The sequence below is a fragment of the Carcharodon carcharias genome, chromosome 32 (assembly GCF_017639515.1).
Source record: "Carcharodon carcharias isolate sCarCar2 chromosome 32, sCarCar2.pri, whole genome shotgun sequence".
Lineage (NCBI taxonomy): Eukaryota > Metazoa > Chordata > Chondrichthyes > Lamniformes > Lamnidae > Carcharodon > Carcharodon carcharias.
The window spans coordinates 4804003-4826485 of NC_054498.1; the positions used below are offsets into that span (position 1 = coordinate 4804003).

The window sequence follows — 22483 nt, forward strand, 5'->3', positions numbered from 1 at the left end:
GCTCTCTCTCTCTCTCTCTCTCTCTCGCTGTGTCGCTCTCTCTCTCTCTCTCTCTCTCGCTGTGTCGCTCTCTCTCTCTCTCTCTCTCTCGCTGTGTCGCTCTCTCTCTCTCTCTCTCTCGCTGTGTCGCTCTCTCTCTCTCTCTCTCTCGCTGTGTCGCTCTCTCTCTCTCTCTCTCTCGCTGTGTCGCTCTCTCTCTCTCTCTCTCTCGCTGTGTCGCTCTCTCTCTCTCTCTCTCGCTGTGTCGCTCTCTCTCTCTCTCTCTCTCTCTCTCGCTGTGTCGCTCTCTCTCTCTCTCTCTCTCTCTCTCGCTGTGTCGCTCTCTCTCTCTCTCTCTCTCTCTCTCTCTCGCTGTGTCGCTCTCTCTCTCTCTCTCTCTCTCTCTCTCTCGCTGTGTCGCTCTCTCTCTCTCTCTCTCGCTGTGTCGCTCTCTCTCTCTCTCTCTCTCTCTCTCTCTCGCTGTGTCGCTCTCTCTCTCTCTCTCTCTCTCTCTCTCTCTCGCTGTGTCGCTCTCTCTCTCTCTCTCTCTCTCTCTCTCTCGCTGTGTCGCTCTCTCTCTCTCTCTCTCTCTCTCTCGCTGTGTCGCTCTCTCTCTCTCTCTCTCTCTCTCTCTCTCTCGCTGTGTCGCTCTCTCTCTCTCTCTCTCTCTCTCTCTCGCTGTGTCGCTCTCTCTCTCTCTCTCTCTCTCTCTCTCTCTCGCTGTGTTGCTCTCTCTCTCTCTCTCTCTCTCTCTCTCTCTCTCTCTCTCTCTCTCTCGCTGTGTCACTCTCTCTCTCTCTCTCTCTCTCGCTGTGTTGCTCTCTCTGTCTCTGGCACGCTGTCTCTCTACATGGAATTGTACAGCAGGGAGAAGCGGACAACAGTAAATGAGGGAGCAATAACCAGCAGCAAAAAATTAGAGTTAATGTGAAATTTTGTTCTATTTTGTGCACTCTGGGTGCTTGCCCTCTCAGTGGGCAAGATCTGTGTCATGATTGGCAGGAATTCAAATAACCTTGGTGTTTGTCCAGAGCAGTTCCCTTCAGTGCTGACCTTTAGAGAGGGAAAGAGAATTTGTGCCAGTTAAACTAACTGGTTGTAGACCATAAAGACTTGGGAATTAAATCCCTGATCTTGGCCCTGCTTGTGAATTTAAAAAAAAGAGAGAGAGAGAATTTAAACTTCCATTTATGGGCAGACTTTGTACAGCAATAAAAACAGGTTTCTCATCACCACACGGGAGTTTCAGCTGCAAAATTAACGTAAATCAAAACTAAGATTTCTGATTTGATTTTGAGCTGAATCATTTCCACATTCCTCTTACCTCCACAACATCCTGTGTCGGCTTGGCTCAATGAGGAGCTCTGTCACCCTCTGATGCAGGGGGTCCCAGCTTTGAGCCCTGCCCCAGGGTTTGGGCTGGTGGCTCAAGGCCTCGCTCCAGTGCTGGGGGAGTGTTGCATTTCCACCTCTTTTAAGTGACTGTAACACGGTTGCCATTGGAAGAGGAAGAGGAAGTTCTGCTGGTGTCTCGGCCAAAACTCCTCATTCAACCAGCACCTAAAACAGCTTCCCTAGTGATTCAAGTCACCGCTGTTGGTGGAATCTTGCTGTGCACAAAATGGTCATTGCATCTACCTAATTCGGGGCGGGGGTCACGCGGCTCAAAGCTTTTCTCTGGGAGGTTTGACAAGGTGTTCACTATAGTCTATCGCCATCAGCCCTCGAGCATTGTCCTACTGCTCAGGATTCACTGATGGGTAATGCAGTATAGGGTGAACAAATTGAACCTTTGTCCTGTCCTCTGGGAGCACTTTCACAAATGGCTTTTGGTGGGGGAATGAGGGGCATGAAGACTGAATGCTGGGACAGCCATGGACAGCATGTGCACAGTGAGAGCCTCCCACTACTGTGATCGCCTAAAAGACTGAGGGTTTCCCTGAGGCAACACAAAACCATTAAAGGTGCAAGTTGTTGTCACCCCAACAGTGACACTTCCCTACAGTCTCATGTTGGAACAAAAACGATAGAAGATTGTTGGGCCGGTATTGTAAAGAGCAATTCTTTGAATCTTGCTCTTGGTCTTTGACCGCTTCTCCTTGGCCCTGTGACTGGTTTCCTTTCCCACCATAGGATGTGGGCAGTCTTTCTCCTCTGGGCACCACCTTCTTGCGGAACTTGCAGGAAAACACCTAGTTCAGGGGTTAGAGTATTTACCTGAACATGGTTTCCTTTCTTCTGAAGGCGTTCTCCGTTCCTCTCACTTTTTATCCTTTTTGCCTACTTTATCACCCAGCAGTGTGCTTGTGCGGCCTGTGATAGTCACAGGCAACTCCTGTGGGCAGGTGTCAGGAGGATAGTCCAGGCTGATAGTCCAGGCTGACACTGGGTCTCAGTAACCCCCCCCCTCTCCCTCCCTCTCCCTAATCCTCACCCAGGGCTTCTCCATTCACTGCCTAAAGGCAGCGATCAGAGCCTCAGAAAGGAGGAACTTGCATTACCTCACAGCCTTCCCAGACCTCAGGACATCCTAAAGTACTTACCAGCCAATGAAGAGCTTTTGGTGTGTGGTTACCGTTGTAATATAGTGAAGGCAGCGATATTAGAATGAATCCTGTGGCTGAGAGCGCTAGTGGATCCTCCCAACCCATGAAGTGATCTTTACATTCAAAGACTAATTAACCCTGCTATTTTTTTGTCCCTCCATTGTTCAGATCAAGGCTCACTACCCAACAGGCTGAGTACTGATCATAACCAGAACAGCAGCTGTGACTGACCTGACCTGACCAGGTCCCCATTCCTCTGCGGGTACAGATAGACCTGGGCTTGGCTGTGACGCTTCCTGCAGTCAAATATCCTGCCCCAGATTCAGCATCTCAGTTGATGCATGAAGAATGGGCACTTACATAGGAGAGGTACTGGGGAGGGGGAGTGTGGATGAGGTGTGACTAGGGGAGAGGAGTTTTTGGGGGAGGTGGGGCGTAACCAGGGGGTGGGGGGGTGGGTGGGGAGTTAGGGAGTCACCAGGGGGTGGAAGAAAGCAGTGAGTGACTTGATCTGGGGGAGGGAAATCGGTAAATTAAAATGACAGTCTGTCAGAGAATCATAGAAAAATCACGGCACAGAAAGAGACCACTCGGCCCATTGTGCCTGTGCCAGCCAAAAAACGAGGCCACCCAGCACCTGCTTTCCAGCATTTGGTCGGTAGTCCTGCAGGTTACAGCACTTGAGGTGCATATCCAGACACCTTTTAAATAAGTGGAGGGTTTATTCCCTGCTACCCTTTCAGGTAGTGAGTTCCAGACCCCCCACAACCCTTTGGGTGAAAAACCTATTCCTCCTCTCTCCTCTAATCTTTCTACCAATCACTTTAAATCTATGCCCTCTAGTTACTGCCCTCTCTGCTAAGGTAAACAGGCCCAGCCCATCCACTCTATCCTATCTCAATCAAATCGCCCCTCAGCCTCCTTTGATGCAAGGAGAACAACCCCAGCCTCTCCAATCTTTCCTCATAACTGCTATGTCCTGGCAACATCCTCGTAAATCTCCTCTGTACCCTCTCTTGTGCAATTACATTACTTCTGTAATGAAGTGACCAGGACTGTACACAGCACTCAAGTTGTAAAATAACTAATGTTTTATATACTTCCAGCATAACCTCCCTGCTCTTGTATTCTGTACCTCAACTAATAAAGGAAAGGATTGCATTTGCCTTCTTAACCATCTTATCGACATGAACTGCTACCTTCAGGGATCTGTGGACATTCACTCCAAGATCCCTCACTTCCTCCACACCTCTCAGTATTCTCCCATTTATTGTGTATTCCTTTACCTTGTTTGTCATCCCCAAATGCATCACCTCACACTTCTCTGGGTTGAATTCCATTTGCCACTTTTCTGCCCACCTGACCAGTCTGTTGCTATCTTCCTGCAGTCTACAGCTATCCTCCTCACCACCAACCACACAGCCAACTTTTGTGTCGTCTACAAATGTCTTGATCGTGTCCCCTACATTTACGTCCAAATCATCATCATATACCACAAAAAGCAGGGGACCTAGTACTGAGCCCTGCAGAACCCCACTGGAAACAGCCTTCCAGACAAAAGCACTCACCAACAATTTTCCTTTGTTCCCCATCACTGAGTCAACTTTGTATCCAGCTTGCTGCATACCCCTGGATCCCATGGGCTTTTATTTTTTTTATCCAGTCTGCCATGTGGGACCTTGTCAAAAGCTTTGCGAAAATCCATGAAGACCACACCAACTGCATTATCTTCATCAACCCTCCTTGTTACTTCCTCAAAAAATTCAATCAAGTTAGTCGGACACAGTCTTCCCTTAACAAATTCATGCTGACTACCCTTGTTTAATCTGTGCCTTTCTAAATGACAGTTTATTCTATCCTTCTGAATTGATTCCAATAATTTACCCACTACTGAGGTCAGACTGACTGCCCTGTAATTATTCGGTCTATCCTCACTCCCTTTTTAAACAAAGGTACAACATTAGCAGTCCTCCAATCCTCTGGCACCAAACCTGTATCCAGTGAGGACTGGATAATGATGGTCAGACCCTCTGCAATTTCCTCCCTGGCTTCTTTTAACAGCTTGGGGTACGTTTCATCCAGTCCTGGTGATTTACCCATCTCCAAGCTAACGCCCTTAGTACATCCTCTCTCCCAATGTTTATCACATTCAATGTTTCGCAACCCCTCTCCTTAATTACAATGCCTGAATTGTCCCCCACTTTTGTGAAGCTAGACGCAAAGTATTCTTTAAGAACCATACCCCCATCCTCTGCCTCCACACACAGGTTATTTTTTTTTTTGATCCATCAGTTAGAGGGGCTGGCTCTTCCTTATTCTAATTTATTTTAATCTCTGGGTTTCGAGCTTTGTGGGAATATTAAATTTAGGCAAAACCATTTCAAACTCTGCTATTGCCGAAAATCTGCCCCCACCCGCCCCCCCCAACCCCATCCTGTCTCCTGGCTGATTCAGTTGTTGCTGTTTGTGTGGAATGGGTTGCCAGGGAAACTCAACTCCCTAATCTTTGCATTCTGTCTGATCATTAATTTCCCCTCTCCGTGGTCCCTCACTGACCAACGCAGTCACTCAGAGTTGGGGTGAAGCTGGAGGAGGGGATATTACCCTGGAATGTGGAATCATTTCCAGCAAATCCCGACACTGTGTCTCAGACCCAGGGAGGGGAATGTTTAAAAAACACACCTTCTAGAAGCCCTATAATTTACCCCTGTTCACATAAACCTTCATTTCTAAGATGAAAATGCAAACAGCAATTTAAAAGGATCAGTCACGCTCCACAGGGACTGAGAACAGTGTTTGAATCCTGTTTCTCTTCCGGCTTCTGCCTCTTCAGGGATTAATGACTGTTTGATTTTCCATGTTGCTGTTTGGGGTTTAGGATCCAGGAAGTTTCAGGTGGGAGTGTCAGACACAGCAAAGTTCAAAACAATTAGTGCCTCCAAGCCCAGACTATCTCTGCTGTGCTCAGCCTCACTCAATCATAAATACACAAAGGAATATCTTCAGCTAAAGATCGACTGGTTTTGATTCAACAACCAGACCTTACCCTCTCCAGTCTAAATTAACACTGTAGCTTCTTGCTGCTCCCTTTCCCCTCCCCTCTCTCATTCACTCCCTTCTCTCTCCCCGTTCTCCCCTTCTCTCTATTCCCCCCCCCCTTCCCTGTTTCTTCCCCCACCCTCCCCTCCCCCCACCTCCCCCCTCCGCTTTGAGGAAGGGGTCTGTTTTCAGTTGTGAAGACCAGACCTGTCTGTTCTAGTTCCAGGTGGCTGTTTAATTGGTTAATGATTCCTGTGTGTCTCTTGTGCCAATCTCAGTAACATTATATCAGATTAAAAGCTCCAGCGACCAGCGGGGGGAGGGTAGAGAGCCAGATATTCGGCAGAATAAAATATTCCCTCAAGACTTCAGGAACTTTGTATTAAATCTCCCGTTAATTTAGTGGCTGCATTCCCTGACGGGATTGAGCCCAGATCCGGTCTCCAGCCTATTCTCAGCCGGAACAGAGCCAAGGAGCAGGGAGGAGTGTTAGAATTACCCTTAGGAGAACAAAGGGTTAAAACATCAGGTACCCTGCCCCTCGTTTATAGCACCTTTATGCATTTTACTATACTACCCGATCAGATAATATTTGACACTAACTACGTAAGGAGATAGTAGGAAAGGTTTCCCAAAGCTTAGTCAAACAAGTTTTTAAGGAGCATTTTAAAGAAGGAGAGAAGTGGAGAGAGGTGGCCTTGTTTGAATGACTCATCACAAAGGTGGCTTCCCAGACTGAGACTGTCGGCCTGGAATTTGTGCTGGAGTTTCTGTCGTGGGATTTGAACCCATGACTTTCCGAGGAGAGAGTCAAGGTGACGTGGGTGGTTGATAATTTCAGTAATTTAGCTCCTTCACGTCACTGCACCTTTCTGTTGCCTCAAGTTGCCATGGTAATTGAAATGGGCCAACATCCACCCCTCAGGCTGCTGGTTCTTTATTCTGTAATTTGGCTGTGAGTGAGATGTTTTGCGTAAAGCCCAGTATTTATTGCTGTGACCTCATGATCTTTCCTTGTAGCATGCAGGCCCAGGATGGTTGGCCCTGTCGCCTTAGGGTGAACATTAAAGGGCCTTTAACTGTTGCGTTGCAGGTTTAAATTAACTCAGTAGCCCTGTCTCAGTTGTGCTGCTCTCTGACATTCAGAACCAAGCCACCTCCTTCAGTTCACTACCTGTTCCCATTTTCTGCTGGTCTTTCCTGGAAATCCTCACTGTACCTGGGACTGGCTCCTGAAATCACTCGGAGTCTCGTTCACTTTACGGCATACAGTGCAATCTTGAGCCCTGTGTAGAATACAGTTCACGTTCTCAGACATCTCACCAACGGGTAGGGAGATATTATAACAGGTGGCCAAAAGCTTGATCAAAGAGGCAAGTTTTAAGGAGCATCTTAAAAGGAGGAGAGAGAGGCGGAGAGGTTCGGGAGGGAATTTCACAGCTTAAGAGTCCAGGCAGCTGACAGCGTGGCTGCCAATGGTGGAGCGGTGGGAATCGGGGATGATTAGGAGGCCGGAAGGAGATGAGCTCCAAGACCTCAGAGGGTTGTAGGGCTGGAGGAAGTTAGGGAGAGGGAGGAGCGAAGTCATGGAGGGATTTGGAAACAACAATTTTAAATTTTGAGGGCCAGAAGCCAGTGTAGGTGAGCGAGCACAGGGGCAGCGGGTGAATGGGACTAGGTATGAGTTAGGATCTGAGGTGGCAGAGTTTTGGATGAGCTGAAGTTTATGGAAGATGGGAGCTCAGCCAGGAGAGTGTTGCGATAGTTCAGTGTATAAGTAACAAAGGCATGGATGAGTGTTTCAGCAGCAGATGAGCTGAGACAGGGTCAGGCACCGAGCAATGTAGAAATAGTCAGTCTTAGTGCGAATATGTGGATGGATGGAAGTGGCTAACGCTAACGAATCTGAATGTTGTGTTTGTCGATTAATCCACTGCTCATTCCAACCAGGACAAACCAGTGAAAAGGATATAGGATAAACAGACAAAGCTGCCTGGCTCCCGAGGACTGCAGGTGGCACATCTCAACTTCTAATAACCCCCCAGCTCTGCCAACCCGCTCCCATGTTACTTGGATTCAAATAACTGCTGCGTATCCCTACAGTTCCAGACTGTTCAACATATTAACATGTTCCTGCACATGTCTGATAACTGGATGACTTTTTGAAAAAAAAAGTACTACCTCATAGTGGCCATTCTCCCTTTGAAGTTGGAACAGGAATGTTAGACTATTCAACCACAGAGACCATCATAACTGAGCCCAATCCTGATCTCGCCTGATGCATCCACATTGACGCACTTTCTCACAGGAGTCACCGAACCTGGAGAGGGATTGGGATTTTTGTAGCTTCACACCTTGGCCCATTGTCAGACCAGCTAACTCAACACCGATGGGAGTCAAAACAGGGTCCTTCCAGACCCGTGTAGGTGGTTCATAGCAAGATGCCGGGAGCGGGCTCAGCTCTGAGCTGCCTGCACAGGAATCGATGATGGGATGGGAGTGTAAGCTCTAATTGATCTCCTACACAGATCAGGTCTTCTCCCAGTCCAAAGCCACACAGACTGAAGATGTGGTATTGCTTGTTCCCTTGCAATCTCTGGGAAACCTAGAGCTCTGAGCTGCAGTTTCTGGGCAGAGGGTGACTATTCCTGCGGTAGATTCACCGCCTAAGGGTAGATGTTGGTGAGGGGATGAAATATTGAAGTTTAGAAGGTGGTTTGGGCCGGGATTTGGAACTTGGGAATACAGTGTTGGGCAGGAACAGAATGACTCCTCCTCCACAGTATTCCCAGGGAAAAAGAGGGAGCTTGCTGTGCACAAATTGGCTGCCATCCTTCATTCATTATAACAGTGCCTACACTTCCAAAATATTTCATTGGCTGTAAAGTACCCTCCCATCTTGCACTTGGAGTGAGAGTGATTGGTGCCCATGTTTCTCCACTCTCCTCTCCATCCTCTGATGCTGAAGTTGTTTCTAAGATCATAAATAGGTGAAGGAGTAAATCATTCACCCCCTCAAGCCTGCTCCGCCATTTGAATCGATTATGGTTGATCTGATTTTGGCCTTATCTCCACTTTCCTGCCTATCCCTCATAACGCTTGGCTCCCTTGTCAGTCAAAAACCTGTCTAACTCAGCCGTGACTATATTCAGTGACCCAGCCTCCACTGCTCTCTGGGGAAGAGAATTCCACACACTAACCACCCTCCGAGGAAAGAAGTTGCTCCTCATCTCCGTCTTAATTGGGAGACCCCTTATCTTGAAACTGTGCCCCCCCCCCCAGTTCTGGATTCCCCCACGAGGGAGAACATCCTCTCAGCTTCCACCTCTGTCGAGCCTTCTCAGAACCTTTTATGCTTCAGTGAGATTTCCTCTCAATCTTCTAAACTCCAGTGAGTATAGTACAGGCCCAACCTGCTCGACCATTCCTCATCCCAGGAATCAGCCTAGTGAACCTTTTCTGAACTGCTTCAATTGCAAGTGTAATTGTGAGTGAGGAGACCCCTAAAACTGCACACACAGTTCCAAGTGCGATCTCACAGAATCACGCAGTGCAGAAGAGGTCCTTCGGCCCATCGAGTCTGCACCGACATGTGAGAAACACCTGACCTACCTGCCTAATCCCATTTACCAGCACTTGGCCCACAGCCTTGAATGTTATGATGTGCCAAGTGCTCATCCAGGTGCTTTTTAAAGGGTGTGAGGCAACCCGCCTCCACCACCCTCCCAGGCAGCACATTCCAGACCGTCACCACCCTCTGGGTAAAAAAGTTTTTCCTCAATTCCTCCCTAAACCTACTGCCCCGCACCTTGAACTTATGCCCCCTTGTGACTGACCCACCAATGCCGGTACAGTTGTAGCAAGACCCGCCTACTTTAATACTCCAATCCCCTTTGCGATAAAGGTCAACATTCTATTTGCCTTCCTCATTACCTGCTGTACCTGCATGATAACTTCTTGTGATTCATTTACAAGGACACCCAGATCCCTCTGTACGTCAACATTCTGCTGTCTCTCTCCATTTAAATGATATTCTGCTTTTTTATTCTTCCTGCTAAAATAGACAACTTCATGTTTCCCCACATTATACTCCATCTGCCAAATTTTTACCCACTCACTTAACCTGTGTATATATATATATATATCTATATATATATCCGTTTGCAGACTCTTTATATCCTCCTCATAACTTGTTTTGCTACTTACTTTTGTATCATCAGCAAATTTGCCTACAATACAACACAGTAAATCATTAATATAGATTGTAAATAGCTGAAGCTTCAGTACTGATCCCTGTGGCAGTCCACTTGTTACCATTTGCCAACCTGAAAAGAACCCATTCATCCCGACTCTCTGCTGTTAGTTAACCAACCCTGTATTCATGTTAATCATAATCTCTTTAGCGCTGAGGAGTTATACGGACTCGAAACATGAACTCTGTTTCTCTCTCCACAGATGCTGCCTGGCCTGCTGAGTTTTTCCAGCATTTTCTGTTTTTGTTTCACATTTCCAACATCCAGCAGTTTTGCTCTTATCTTCTTGTTAATCATCCCTGTCCAGCCTTGTGCCTTATTGACTGGAACTGGACCAAGGGCTGAAGGTGGATCTGGCCAGACCCCAACACTGCTCATCTACAAAAAAACTGAAAAAAAAAGTTTGTTGCTGGGATGTGTGAAAATGCTTCATCACCAGCAACAAAATCATTCTAAAAGCCTACTGGACCACGCAGCAGTGAGGGGAGAGATTGGGTTACAGTCCTGGAATAAGCATCTTTGAACACGCTTCTACTTCTGAGACTCAGTTGTGTGAGGAATGTCTGTTTCTGGCACTCGCTGGGTACAAAGGAGCCTGTGTCTCCGAATGGGTGATCACATATGGCAAGGAGCTGTCCATACAGAGGCCAAAAACTCAGCAACCAGAACTGTGGAATCCCTGTCCCTTAGAGAACAGGGTCTAAGCACCCACTGCTGGAACTGGTGTATCACTGCCTGTCAAAGTGTCCCCTGATGGTTGATGATTCGAGTCCTCGTGACCCTTCAACAGAACTCATTGAAGGGTCATGAGGACTCGAAACGTCAACTGTGCTCTTCTCCGCCGATGCTGCCAGACCTGCTGAGTTTTTCCAGGTAATTCTGTTTTTGTTTTGGATTTCCAGCATCCGCAATTTTTTTTTTGCTTTTGTCCCCTGATGGTGCTGATCTATCACTGCCTGTTGAAATGCCCCCTGGCGGAGCTGGTGTGTCACTGCCTGTTGAAAAGCTCCCTTGGTGGAGCCTATGTGTCACTGTCTGTCAGACCGCACCCTGGTGGAGCCGGTATGTCACTGCCTGTTGAACTGCCCCCTGGTGGAGCTGGCATGTCACTGCCTGTCAAGACCACACCCTGGTGGAGCCGGTATGTCACTGCCTGTTGAAATGCCCCCTGGTGGACCTGGTGTGTCACTGCCTGTCAGACTGCCTCGGCGGTGGAGCTGGTGTGTCACTGCCTGTCAGATCGCACCCTGGTGGAGCTGGTGTGTCACTGCCTGTCAGACCACACCCTGGTGGAGCCGGTATGTCACTGCCTGTTGAAATGCCCCCTGGTGGACCTGGTGTGTCACTGCGTCTCAGACTGCCTCCCCTGGTGGAACCAGTGTGTCACTGCCTGTTGAAATGCCCCCTGGTGAAGCTGGTGTGTCACTGCCTGTCAGATCGCACCCTAGTGGAACTGGTGTGTCACTGCCTGTCAGATCGCACCCTAGTGGAACCGGTGTGTCACTGCCTGTCACATCGCACCCTAGTGGAGCTGGTGTGTCACCATCTGTGAGGCCCTACCTTGTTAGTGGTGATGGAGCTCCCTCTTGTAAAGACAGCCTATCATAGACTCATGGAGCAGAAAAGGCCAGTCAGCAGGTCATGCCTGTGTCAGTTCTTTGAAAGAGCTTCCAATTTATTCCCACACCTGAGTTTTCTTCCCATAACCCTGCAAATGTCCAGTTGCTTTTTAAAAGTTCCTATGAATCTGATTCCATCACTCTTTCAGGTAGCACATATACACACACAAATATACTCCATTTCTCTGTTGGTTTTGTCAACTATTTGAAATCTATCAACATTCTGACCAAGTTTTTTTCTCTATGGGTCCAGAAATCAAATGGTCATCTTTATCTTAGGCCAGTATTGTCCAGAACAAATTACGGACTAGCCCAAATAAGGTTACAGTGAATGTTTTACCCAAGTGCATTGATATTAGAAGAAAATTGCTTCCACATATTACAGGTAAATGTAGTTTACAGGTGCATATTTACTGAATAAATATCTATGATGGTTCAGTAACCCAGGAAGTAAACCAGCCGCAATGATCAAAAAAACCACCCTCATACTCTGTTTTTTATCTTGCCACTTCATTAACAAATGCACAAAATCGTTCAAGTTCACACGTACACACTGTCCAAATATTACAACCATAATTACACTTCAAAAATACTTCATTCTTTGCAAGGTGTGAAATACACTGTAAAATGAAAGTTTTTTTTTGGAACAAGTATTGAGGACACCGTAATAGACATCTTCGTTGGACCTAAGTTTTTATTTACTGATCTGACTTCCCAACTAGCCACATGCGGCTAACCTGTCCCTGATGGTGTAGCCACTGATGACTTTGATTCTTCACAGGAGACCCAGGATGATTCTGCTGTGCTCTGGCTCGATGAGATTCAGGACACCATCTGGAAATCCAACAAGGACACGCAGGATGCTGACAAATGTGAGTTTCTGCTGTCTCCTTTCATGAATATAGCGTGTAAAATACTCCTGGTGCGTCACGCATCAGATGTGTCCATAAGCCAAAATAAATCGCTCTTTCTCTCTCTCTCTCTCTTTCTGGTTTCCTGGGACCAATCAAAAACAAACCTGTCTCTGTGCACTTCTCTCTCAAAATTCCTTCCTAACACTGGGGCTGTAATATCCAAGGGCTGTTCCTCCACTTAGTTACACTGCTTAGGGTGAGTGGGTTGGGGTTTTTGTTTCAGGATACCAGGCACACACTGATCCTATGTTTGATCCCACCCTTGCTTGTTGGCTGCACCAACTCTCACACACTCATGTGCACTGACACACTCACTACAGCACTGATGCACACACTGACACCCACTCGTGTGTACACACACACAGACCCCTGCACAGTCTATCTCACACATCCACACTAACGCATTTGAGTGCACTCACCCACATTTTCCAGTATGAGCCATTGGTATCAGAAGCCCTGCCTGACTGAAACCATTTGTAGCACTCGTACTGTTACACAGAGCAGGCGATAAGCCTGGAATCACCCTGGGCTGCAGGGCTCAGTACTGGACCAAGCAGCATGTTAGTTCCCCAGAGCCCCAGCGAGAGCTGCTGCTTGATAACTGGCTTGTAACATCCGGAGATCGGAGCCCTGAGACGGCCGTGACTCTGAGCTGCCCCCTTTCTGCTTTTTATCATCTGCTGCTGCTGCCATTTAATTTGGTCTCTCTCTAATCCATCTAGTTTCCCTGGGGATTCTGGCTATCAATGAAGCAGTGGACAGTGGAGACACGGCTCGGATACTGGGTGCCTTGCGATCTGCTGACGTTGGATTGTACGGAGTCACCTCAGAATGTGACGATATCTACCAGCAGGAACTGACTGAGGCCAAGCGAGCCAAGAAGCTGGAAGGTTAGCGAGGGGTCCTCCCCATTCCTGGCAGTGTTGTCATTTTCCCTGTTAATCACCCGCTAGGTTTCTATTGCACGGTTATCGGTGCAATCCCGCTGATTGTTGCTGCTCCTGGTGGCTTTTTTGCCGGAGTTTGGAGCAGAACAGTGCAGCGTGACCACAGAGCGAGCGTTGACTGGAGGTGGCTTTTGTAGAATCGCTGCAATAAAGGTCCGCTTTCAGGAGACCTGGTCTGAGAATTTGAATTCCGTTTAAAAGAAAACCTGGAAATAAAAACCTGGAATCGGTGAAAGTGACCATGAAGCTGTGGGATTGTTGCAAAAACCCATCTGGTTCACTATTGTCCTGTAAAGGATGGAAATCTGGCACGTTACCCGGCCCGGTTTACATCTGACTCCAGTCCCAGAGTAACGTGGCTGCTTCTGAAGTTGGCCCCAAAAGCCATTCGTTGTCTAACCAGGAGACTCACCACCACCTTCTCAAATATGAGTTGGGCAGTAGTTACTGGCCTTGCCAATGACGCCACATCCCAAGAATGACCAAAAGCAGAAGCTTATCCGTAGCAGCCCCTCTATTTTGCGTGCTTTCCGGTCCTGGTTTCACACAAAAATGAGCATAATTCAATCCCAAAACATGGCACAAACCCTGGAATTGGACTTATTCAGAGGCTTGGGGTGAGCCATAAGGAGATGTGATTTCTGAACTCACGCACAGCATGATGACATCGTTACCCCCACTGACTCAATCCGAGCATTTTCATTGGGCAGCTCTGACACTGGACATCGCTGGACAGTGGTCGCTGGGTGTTGATTGGTTAGTTTCTGGGTCACTGGGCAATGGCTGCTGTATGTCGATTGGTCACATGCAAACTTCAGATGTTTAGAGGATAGTAGGCCGGTCACACTAGATCCAGGATAAAGTGGTGTCCAGGGCCCCTCGGACAGTGAAGGTCAAGTCGTGTTGCTGTTGGGCGTCGGGTGTGTTGCTCTGTCGTGATGTGGTACAAACCGTAATGTGTTCCTTTTAACCTTTACCCTTCGACCTGCAGGTGACAATGGCAGCCAGTGGGTCAGACACTGGGTGAAGGGAGGCTACCATTATTATTACAACCTGGTAACAAAGCAAGGAAGCTGGGAGCAGCCATCTGGGTTTGTCCAGAACAACACACAACTGAGCAAGGAAGAAATTCAGGTACAGAGCACAGTCTGATCCCAGTCTTTCCTTGTGATTTATGTCTCTATTTAAAACCAATCACTTAAAAAGCTGAGAGTTGGATGCATTTGGTTTGTGTATTCTGTTGACAACAATTTGTATAAAACATTGAGGGGCCACCTTGAATTTTCCTCACTTTCTCCATTCCCTCCAAATCTATATCCTTCCCACTCTTCCTTATTCCCTCCATTGGAGTGATTTCCTTACACTAACTGTCTGCCAGGATCCCAGCACTGCCACTCGCCCTACCCTCCCTCGGTTCTTAAAACGCAAGCACAGTTCCAGGTTCAAGACCCACCCGAGGGCCCGAGCACAAAAATCAAGAGTGATACTCCAGTGCGGTACTGAGGGAGTGCTGCACTGTCAGAGGTGCCGTCTTTTGGCTGAGATGTTAAACCGAAGCCCCGTCTGCCCACTCGGGTGGGTATAACTGATCCCATGACACTATTTTGAAGAAGAGCTGGGGTGGGGGGGGGAGTTCTCCCCAGTGTCGTGGTCAATGTTTATCCCTCAATCAACATCACAAAAAACAGAATATCTGGCCATTATCAGATGGCTGTTTGTGGGAGCTTGCTGTGTGCAAATTGGCTGCTGCATTTGCATGTTAAAGGCGACTACACTTCAAAGGTACTTCAATGCTATAAAACGCTTTGAGATATCCAGTGAATGACCATCCTGTCCCCCTTGCCCTCACCCCGGCCCCTCCCTCGCCCCCTTTCTCTCTCACTCACTCACTCACTCACTCTCACTCTGCCTCTCCCTCCTTTGTAACCAGCTGCTGTCTCTTTTACTTCCCATAGTCAACGATTTCAGGAGTGACGGCTGCCTATAACCGAGAGCAACTGTGGGTCGCCAATGAGGGTCTCATCACCAAGTTACAGGCACGTTGCCGAGGTTACCTGGTACGGAGGGAATACTTGGAACGAATGAACTTCCTGAAGAAGCAGCAGCCAGCGATCCTGACCATTCAGGTAAGAGGGAGTCGGCCTTCTGGGGAAGAACCTAATGCAATAAAAATTAAGGTGTATTCCATTTATGGGATGTAATTGTTGCGGGCTCTTCTTTCCTCAGTCTAACTGGCGAGGGTACAAGCAAAGGCAGGCCTACAAGAACAGGCTTCAGTACCTCAAAGACAACACCGGTTCTGCTGTGAAGGTAAAGTAACCTCTGCTCCTTTTTAATTAACCTTAGATGTCAGGAGTCGGGAAGTTGTTGTCTCTTCTGTAATTATTTTGAGTGAATTATTCAAAGAAATTCGGCTGTCTTTACTGATAGCAGTGTCTGTCTGAGCCCAGCGTGTACGTATATTATTCTCTGGCGCACACTTAGGGCAGAGTTTTGCCCTTAATGGGCAGGCAGGCCTGACCAACCCAGGGGGCAAGCGGGCAGCCGATCGCCACCACCGAAATGGGCCCTGCCGCCATTTTAAGTGGGCGGGTCAATTAAGGCCCACCCAGCGGGCAAGGGGGGGGCGGATTCCCCAACTGCGAGATTGCGCTCTTTCACCTGTGCGCAGGAGAGATGGCACATCACCCTGAGGCTAAGTGCCGCCTCGGGGAGGTCGCTGAAAGACTGGCAAATATATTAAAAAAAAGAACGATAAAAGATCCATTCACATGTCCCCCCTCATGTGAAAATGTCACACGAGATGAGGTTTTGTAAAAGAAACAAAAAATCACCTACCCTCCTGCCCATTGGGCCCGTCCACCGAGCCAGAGTTCGCACGGGCCCCTCAAAATCCTGGTCGATTGGAGAGTCAATGGCCATAATGAGGCCTTTAATTACTGGTGGGCGCACCTCCCACTGCATAACACACCCGTCAACCGAAATATCGCAATGCTGCACGCTGACGTGGGGACACTCACGCGATGTTTTAGACGTTGTTGTGCGCTCCGCCACCCTCACACCAGCCAGAAGATTCTGCCCTTAATGTCATGTGTACAGTACTAGCCCCTCGTACACACAGTGTCACGTGTACAGTACTAGCCCCTCGTACACACACAGTGTCATGTGTACAGTACTAGCCCCTCGTACACACACAGTGTCATGTGTACAGTACTGGCCCCTCGTACACACACAGTGTCATGTGTACAGTACTGGCCCCTCGTACACACACAGTGTCATGTGTACAGTACTGGCCCCTCGTACACACACAGTGTCATGTGTACAGTACTAGCCCCTCGTACCCACACAGTGTCATGTGTACAAACTGTCCCATTGCCAGTGTAGGTGACATTAGTTTCCTGTGTGACTGGGACCAGGCCGACTCAGCTCAGTATTGTTCGCAAAACAGTGAATCGTGTTTAAACCAGCTTTTTTTGTTCTTTCTCCCTGTCTTTCTCTCTCTCTCGTACACACTCTCTCTCTCTGTCTCGCTTTCTCTTTCTTTTTTTTCTCTCTCTCTCTATCTCACATTAACTCTCTCACATTAACTCTATCTCTATATCTTTCTCTCACATTCACCTCTCTATCTTTCCTCTCCCTCTCTCACTTTACTTTTCTCTCTCGTTTTCTCTCTCTCTCTCTCTCTCGGTCTCTCTCTCTCTCTCGCTCGCTTTCTCCATTTCTCTCTATTGCTGGCACAGATTCAATCATTAGTGCGGATGCATCAAGCTAAGAAGAGGTACCAGAATCGGCTAAAATATTTCAAGGATCATGTGAGTATTCCCATCTCTTACATGGCTCATGACACCACTTGCGTTGGGATTTTCCATTTTAAACCAGCTTGCTCCGGAATAAAATTTAAGACCTGCAACTCCTAAATGTTTACCAGCTGTGATGAGAAACTATCTGGCACTTTAACAGTTACTGGACGCATGAAAGAATCACAAGAAATAGGAGCAGAAGTCGACCATACAGCCCATCGAGTCTGCTCCACCATTCAACATGGTCATGGCTCATCCTGGACTTCACCTCCAACCCACCCCCACCCCCCGCTCCCCATATCCCTCGAATCCCTGAGAAACCAAGAATCTGTCTATCCCAGCCTTAAACGTATTCAACGATGGAGCATCCACAAGCTCTCTGGGGTAGAGAATTCCAAAGTTTCACAATCCAGGTAATTTCTCCTCATCCCAGTCCTAAACGGTCACCCCCTGATCCTGAGACTGGGCCCTCCTGTTTTAGACTCCCGGCCAGCGGGAACAATCTCTCAGCGTCCACCCTATCGAGCCCCTTCAGAATTTTGTAGGTTTCAATCGTTCAGAAATTGCGCAAGATTCATTAAATCCCTCAACACCTGAAGGAAATGCAGCCAACCCAGGGCTCGGTGATTTAACCAAGTGAGTCAGGCTTCGACCTTCCAGCAATCTCTCCCCGTGCCCTTTAACATCCTTTATCTTCTAGTTCTTATCTGATTTACTTGTAAGTGCTGCAGTGTCGTTAAATTCGCTTCAGCTACGTCTTAGAATCTTGGAACTCTGCAGGAGAGAAGGAGGCCATTCGGCCCGTCGTGATTATGTTGGCTCTTTGAAAGAGCTATTAAATTTAGTCCCAGGCCAGTCCTGTATTTTTTCCCCCCCATATCTCTGTGAATTATTCATCTTCCAGCGTCTCTCCAATCGCTTTTGGTAAATTCCTCTGGATTGTGATTTCACCACATACTCAATACCCGAGTATCGATATTGGGGAGGCAATGGCATCGTGGTATTGTCGCTGGATGAATAATCCAGAGACCCAGGGTAATGCTCTGGGGACCCGGGTTCGAATCCCACCACTGGCAGATGGTGAAATTTGAATTCAATAAAAATCTGGAATTAAAAGTCTCATGGTGACCATGAGACCGATTGTCGATTGTTGTAAAAACCCATCTGGTTCACTGATGTCCCTTAGGGAGGGAAATCTGCCATCCTTACCTGGTCTGGCCAACATGTGACTCCAGCCCCACAGCAATGTGGTTAACTCTGAAATGCCCTCTGAACAAGGGCAACTAGGAATGGGCAATAAATGCTGGCCCAGCCAGCGACATCCCATAAATGAATTTTAAAAAAACTCAGGTAGCACCTTCCACATCTTAACAATTCTCTGTGTGAAAAAGTCCTCGCTAATTTCCCCTCTCGTGCTTTTGTCAATTATTTTAAATCTTTGACGTCCTTGTGGTCTTTAATTCTAATAAACCTGTGTGAAAATAATCTCTTCAGCCCTCCTCTGTTATGCCTCTTATGCCAATTCCCAATCCATGCCCCTTGTTATTAATTCACTGATTAATCCCACACATGATTCATCCTTTCCGAATTTTGATGCACCCCTTAACCCCTGTCTGTTCCAGTGAACGCAGGTTCCAGTTTCTCTGAGTGACAAACACTGTGTGATGGGACCCTTCCCTCTGCCTCGTTCTGTCCAATTGCAACTTCCTCTCAGATCACAGCTCCCAGATTTATCCTTCTGCCTCTGGGACCCTTTCGGTCCATCTACGTTGCCCAGATGCAGATTTTTTTGGAAGTTCATCTCAGTGGTGTGACTTCTGGGGGAGTGGGTGTAGAGGGATATCCAGTGCCTCATTTGCAGGAGCTCAATCGGCAGTCAAAACAGAAAATGTCTGGCAGCATCTGTGGAGAGAGAAACAGAGTTAACGTTTCATGTCCAACCTTCAGAGCCCTCAATCAGAAATCTGCTGTCCCTCAGGCTTAAAGTATGTGCAGGTCAGTAACTGTTGCCAGCCCGCTTCTATCCCACAGTCTCTTGTTCCCTCACTGCCCTGGCTATGGGTTTCACCCCAGGTTGTAAAGGACACTCTCCACCACGCCCGCTGAAGTTAATATTTGTCTCCTTTTTTCTCTTTCGTTTCCAGGAATCTGATATTATTAAAATCCAGGCATTCATCAGAGCAAACAAGGCCAGAGATGATTATAAAACCCTGAGTAAGTATCAGACCCGAGTATTGATATCAGGGCCTGAGTTGACCTCCAGTCACTTGTCTGTAATATTTCAGCTGTAAATTTACCAAACCGTCTGGAGTTAGTTTATTTCTGGATTATTGGATCAAAGTAGGGGAGAGAAGGAGAAATTCGGGGAGAGAAGGAGAAATTCAGGAAGACTGCCTAAATAGTTGGAGGAGAGAGAGAAGAGGGAAATGAGGAATTTGGAGGAGGATGTTGTAGGAGTCAGAGAGCTGGGTGGAAAAGAGAGAGAAAGGATCCAGGAAAAAGCAACATCAGTGACCCCTGGAACTCAGAGTAAACTGTCCGAGCTGAGAGTGTTAATGGTTTTAGCAACAAATCACTGACCCAACTTATATCTGAAACCCAGCACAACTTGGTGTGAAGATGCGTTTGTTCGGTGCCTCTCCTCTCCACTTCTCTCCCTCCCTCACTTACTCATCCTCTCCTGTCCTCTCGGACAGTCAGTGCAGAGCAGCCTCCGATGGCCGTGGTCCGGAAGTTTGTCCACCTGCTCGATCAGAGTGACCAAGATTTCCAGGAGGAGTTGGAAATGATGCGACTGAGAGAGGAAGTGGTCACTCGGATCCGATCCAATCAACAACTGGAAAATGATCTCAACACGATGGACATAAAGATCGGGTTGCTGGTGAAGAACAAAATCACGCTGCAGGTAACGGGAATGTCACTCTGGGAATAACGGGAATATCATACCCGGTAACAGGATATCACTCTGGGAATATCACCCCTGCAATACCATTCCTGGTAACAGAAATATCACTCCAGGAATAAAAAAAATGGGAATACTGTCCCTAGTAATGGAAATATCACTCCAGAATAACAGGAATATGGTTCTGAGAATGTGATCCCAGGGAATACCATTGCTGGCAACGGGATTATCACTCCAAGTGTACCATCCCTGAGAAGGGTATCTCTGGTAACAGGAATAACTCCCCAAGCACCAGGATAATTGCTCTGGGAATAATGAACTGGTAATATTGGGCTGAACAGTGGGAATATCACAATGGGAATACCACCCTGTGAATATTGTACTGGGTAATGGAAATACAGGGTTAATCCCATTAAAAATTACCTTATTGAGAAATGGAAATATAGATGGTCCTGATTGATTGATATTCAACCTCTCGAGTCAAGAGGCACAGATTCTGGAGGCAGTGAATTCATGGTGACGAGTCGGTGATAGATTCTGGTGGTGGTGACAGGGGCTGATTTACGGTGATGGATTCACAGTGACGAGATAGTGATGGATTCCTTTCTCGTGTTACAGGAAGTCGTGTCGCACAGTAAGAAACTGACCCGGAAGAACAAGGAGCAGTTGTCAGACATGATGCGGATCAACAAGCAGAAAGGAGGTCTGAAGGCCCTGAGCAAGGAGAAACGGATGAAGCTTGAAGCTTATCAGAACCTCTTCTACCTGCTCCAGGTAAAACTCCAGCAAGAGGCTTTTCCACCAACAGTCTGTCCGAGGCGACAATCACCCAGTCCCCCTCCTCCAGATCAAGGAGAGTATGTTCAACTGTCACCTACTCCCTCCAGGGCACAATCACTGACTCTACCCACCCATTTAATCCCCTCCCACAGCCCCATGTACACTCTCCCCTATCACTGACTCTACCCACCCATTTAATCCCCTCCCACAGCCCCAGGTACACTCTCCCCTATCACTGACTCTACCCACCCAATTAATCCCCTCCCACAGCCCCATGTACACCCTCCCCCATCACTGACTCGACCCACCCATTTAATCCCCTCCCACACTGCAGACACTGGGAGCTTTCCATTCACTGACCAGCAATGGGGCAGCAAGTGGAAGAATGGGCAGAGTACCATGGAGCTGACCAACATAATCAATAGTGACCATTTAGCACTGATTAAGTGCAGCTGCGCATATTAATGAACATGGGATTATTTACATCCCACCCGAGAGGTCTTGGTTAAGATCTAATCTGAAAGACAGCATCTCTAACAGCGCGGTGCTCCCTCAGTACTGACCCTCCCATGTACACTCTCCCCTATCATTGACTCTACCACCCATTTAATCCCCTCCCACAGCCCCAGGTACACTCTCCCCTATCACTGACTCTACCCACCCATTTAACCTCCTCCCACTGCCCCATGTACAATCTCCCCATCACTGACTCTACCCACCCATTTAATCTCCTCCCACAGCCCCATGTACACTGTCCCCTATCACTGACTCTACCCACCCATTTAATCCCCTCCCACAGCCCCATGTACACTCTCCCCTATCACTGACTCTACCCACCCATTTAACCTCCTCCCACTGCCCCATGTACAATCTCCCCATCACTGACTCTACCCACCCATTTAATCTCCTCCCACAGCCCCATGTACACTGTCCCCTATCACTGACTCTACCCACCCATTTAATCCCCTCCCACAGCCCCATGTACACTCTCCTCTATCACTGACTCTACCCACCCATTTAACCCCCTCCCACAGCCCCATGTACACTCTCCCCATCACTGACTCTACCCACCCATTTAATCCCCTCCCATAGCCCCATGTACACTCTCCCATCCCCTAGCTTTAAGGATTGCTTCACATAGTGTCCTAAATGATGAAGTGAATGGGGCATGTGTCTTGGCCTTTTGAAGGTGTCAGTTGTGGCTCAGTGGTTATCACTCACCTCTGAGTCAGAGGTTGTGTGTTTGAGTCCCAACCCAGAGATTTGAACACAAAATCCAGGCGGACTCACCCCATGCAGTACTGTGGGAATACCGCACTGTCAGAGATGCCATCTTTCAGATGGGACATGAAACTGAGGCCCCATCTACCCTGCCGGTTGGATGTTAAAGATCCCAGGGCTCCGATTTTGAAGAAGAGGATGGTGGTTCTCCCCCGTGTCCTGGCCAATATTTAACCTTCAGTTGAAATCACAAGAATCTGGTCATTATCATAGAGCTGTTTGCGGGAGCTTGCTGTGTGCAAATTGGCTACTGCATTTCCTACATTACAGCAATAACTACGTTTCAAAACAATAGTTTGTTAACTGTGAAGTACTTTGGAATGTCCTGAGGTTGTAAAAGGTGCTATAGAAATGTACATGTCTTCTCTAGGAAGAGTTTTGGGTCATTTTCTGCAGTGTCATTCGTTCTGCATCTCGATGATG

The 22483-nt window shown here is 47.8% G+C and overlaps 1 protein-coding gene across 2 annotated transcripts in view; it reads left to right on the forward strand.

Annotated features, from left to right (window-relative positions):
* iqgap1 (IQ motif containing GTPase activating protein 1) overlaps positions 1 to 22483 on the forward strand; it is a 122925-nt gene that overhangs the window by 73383 nt on the left and 27059 nt on the right. For both annotated transcript variants that reach the window (XM_041178356.1, XM_041178355.1), the window contains exons 16-24: positions 12218 to 12308; positions 13073 to 13240; positions 14289 to 14431; positions 15253 to 15423; positions 15524 to 15607; positions 17038 to 17109; positions 19242 to 19311; positions 19794 to 20002; positions 20618 to 20773. In XM_041178356.1, coding sequence (XP_041034290.1) covers positions 12218 to 12308; positions 13073 to 13240; positions 14289 to 14431; positions 15253 to 15423; positions 15524 to 15607; positions 17038 to 17109; positions 19242 to 19311; positions 19794 to 20002; positions 20618 to 20773 — 1164 coding nt within the window. The remainder of the gene's footprint in view (positions 1 to 12217; positions 12309 to 13072; positions 13241 to 14288; positions 14432 to 15252; positions 15424 to 15523; positions 15608 to 17037; positions 17110 to 19241; positions 19312 to 19793; positions 20003 to 20617; positions 20774 to 22483) is intronic.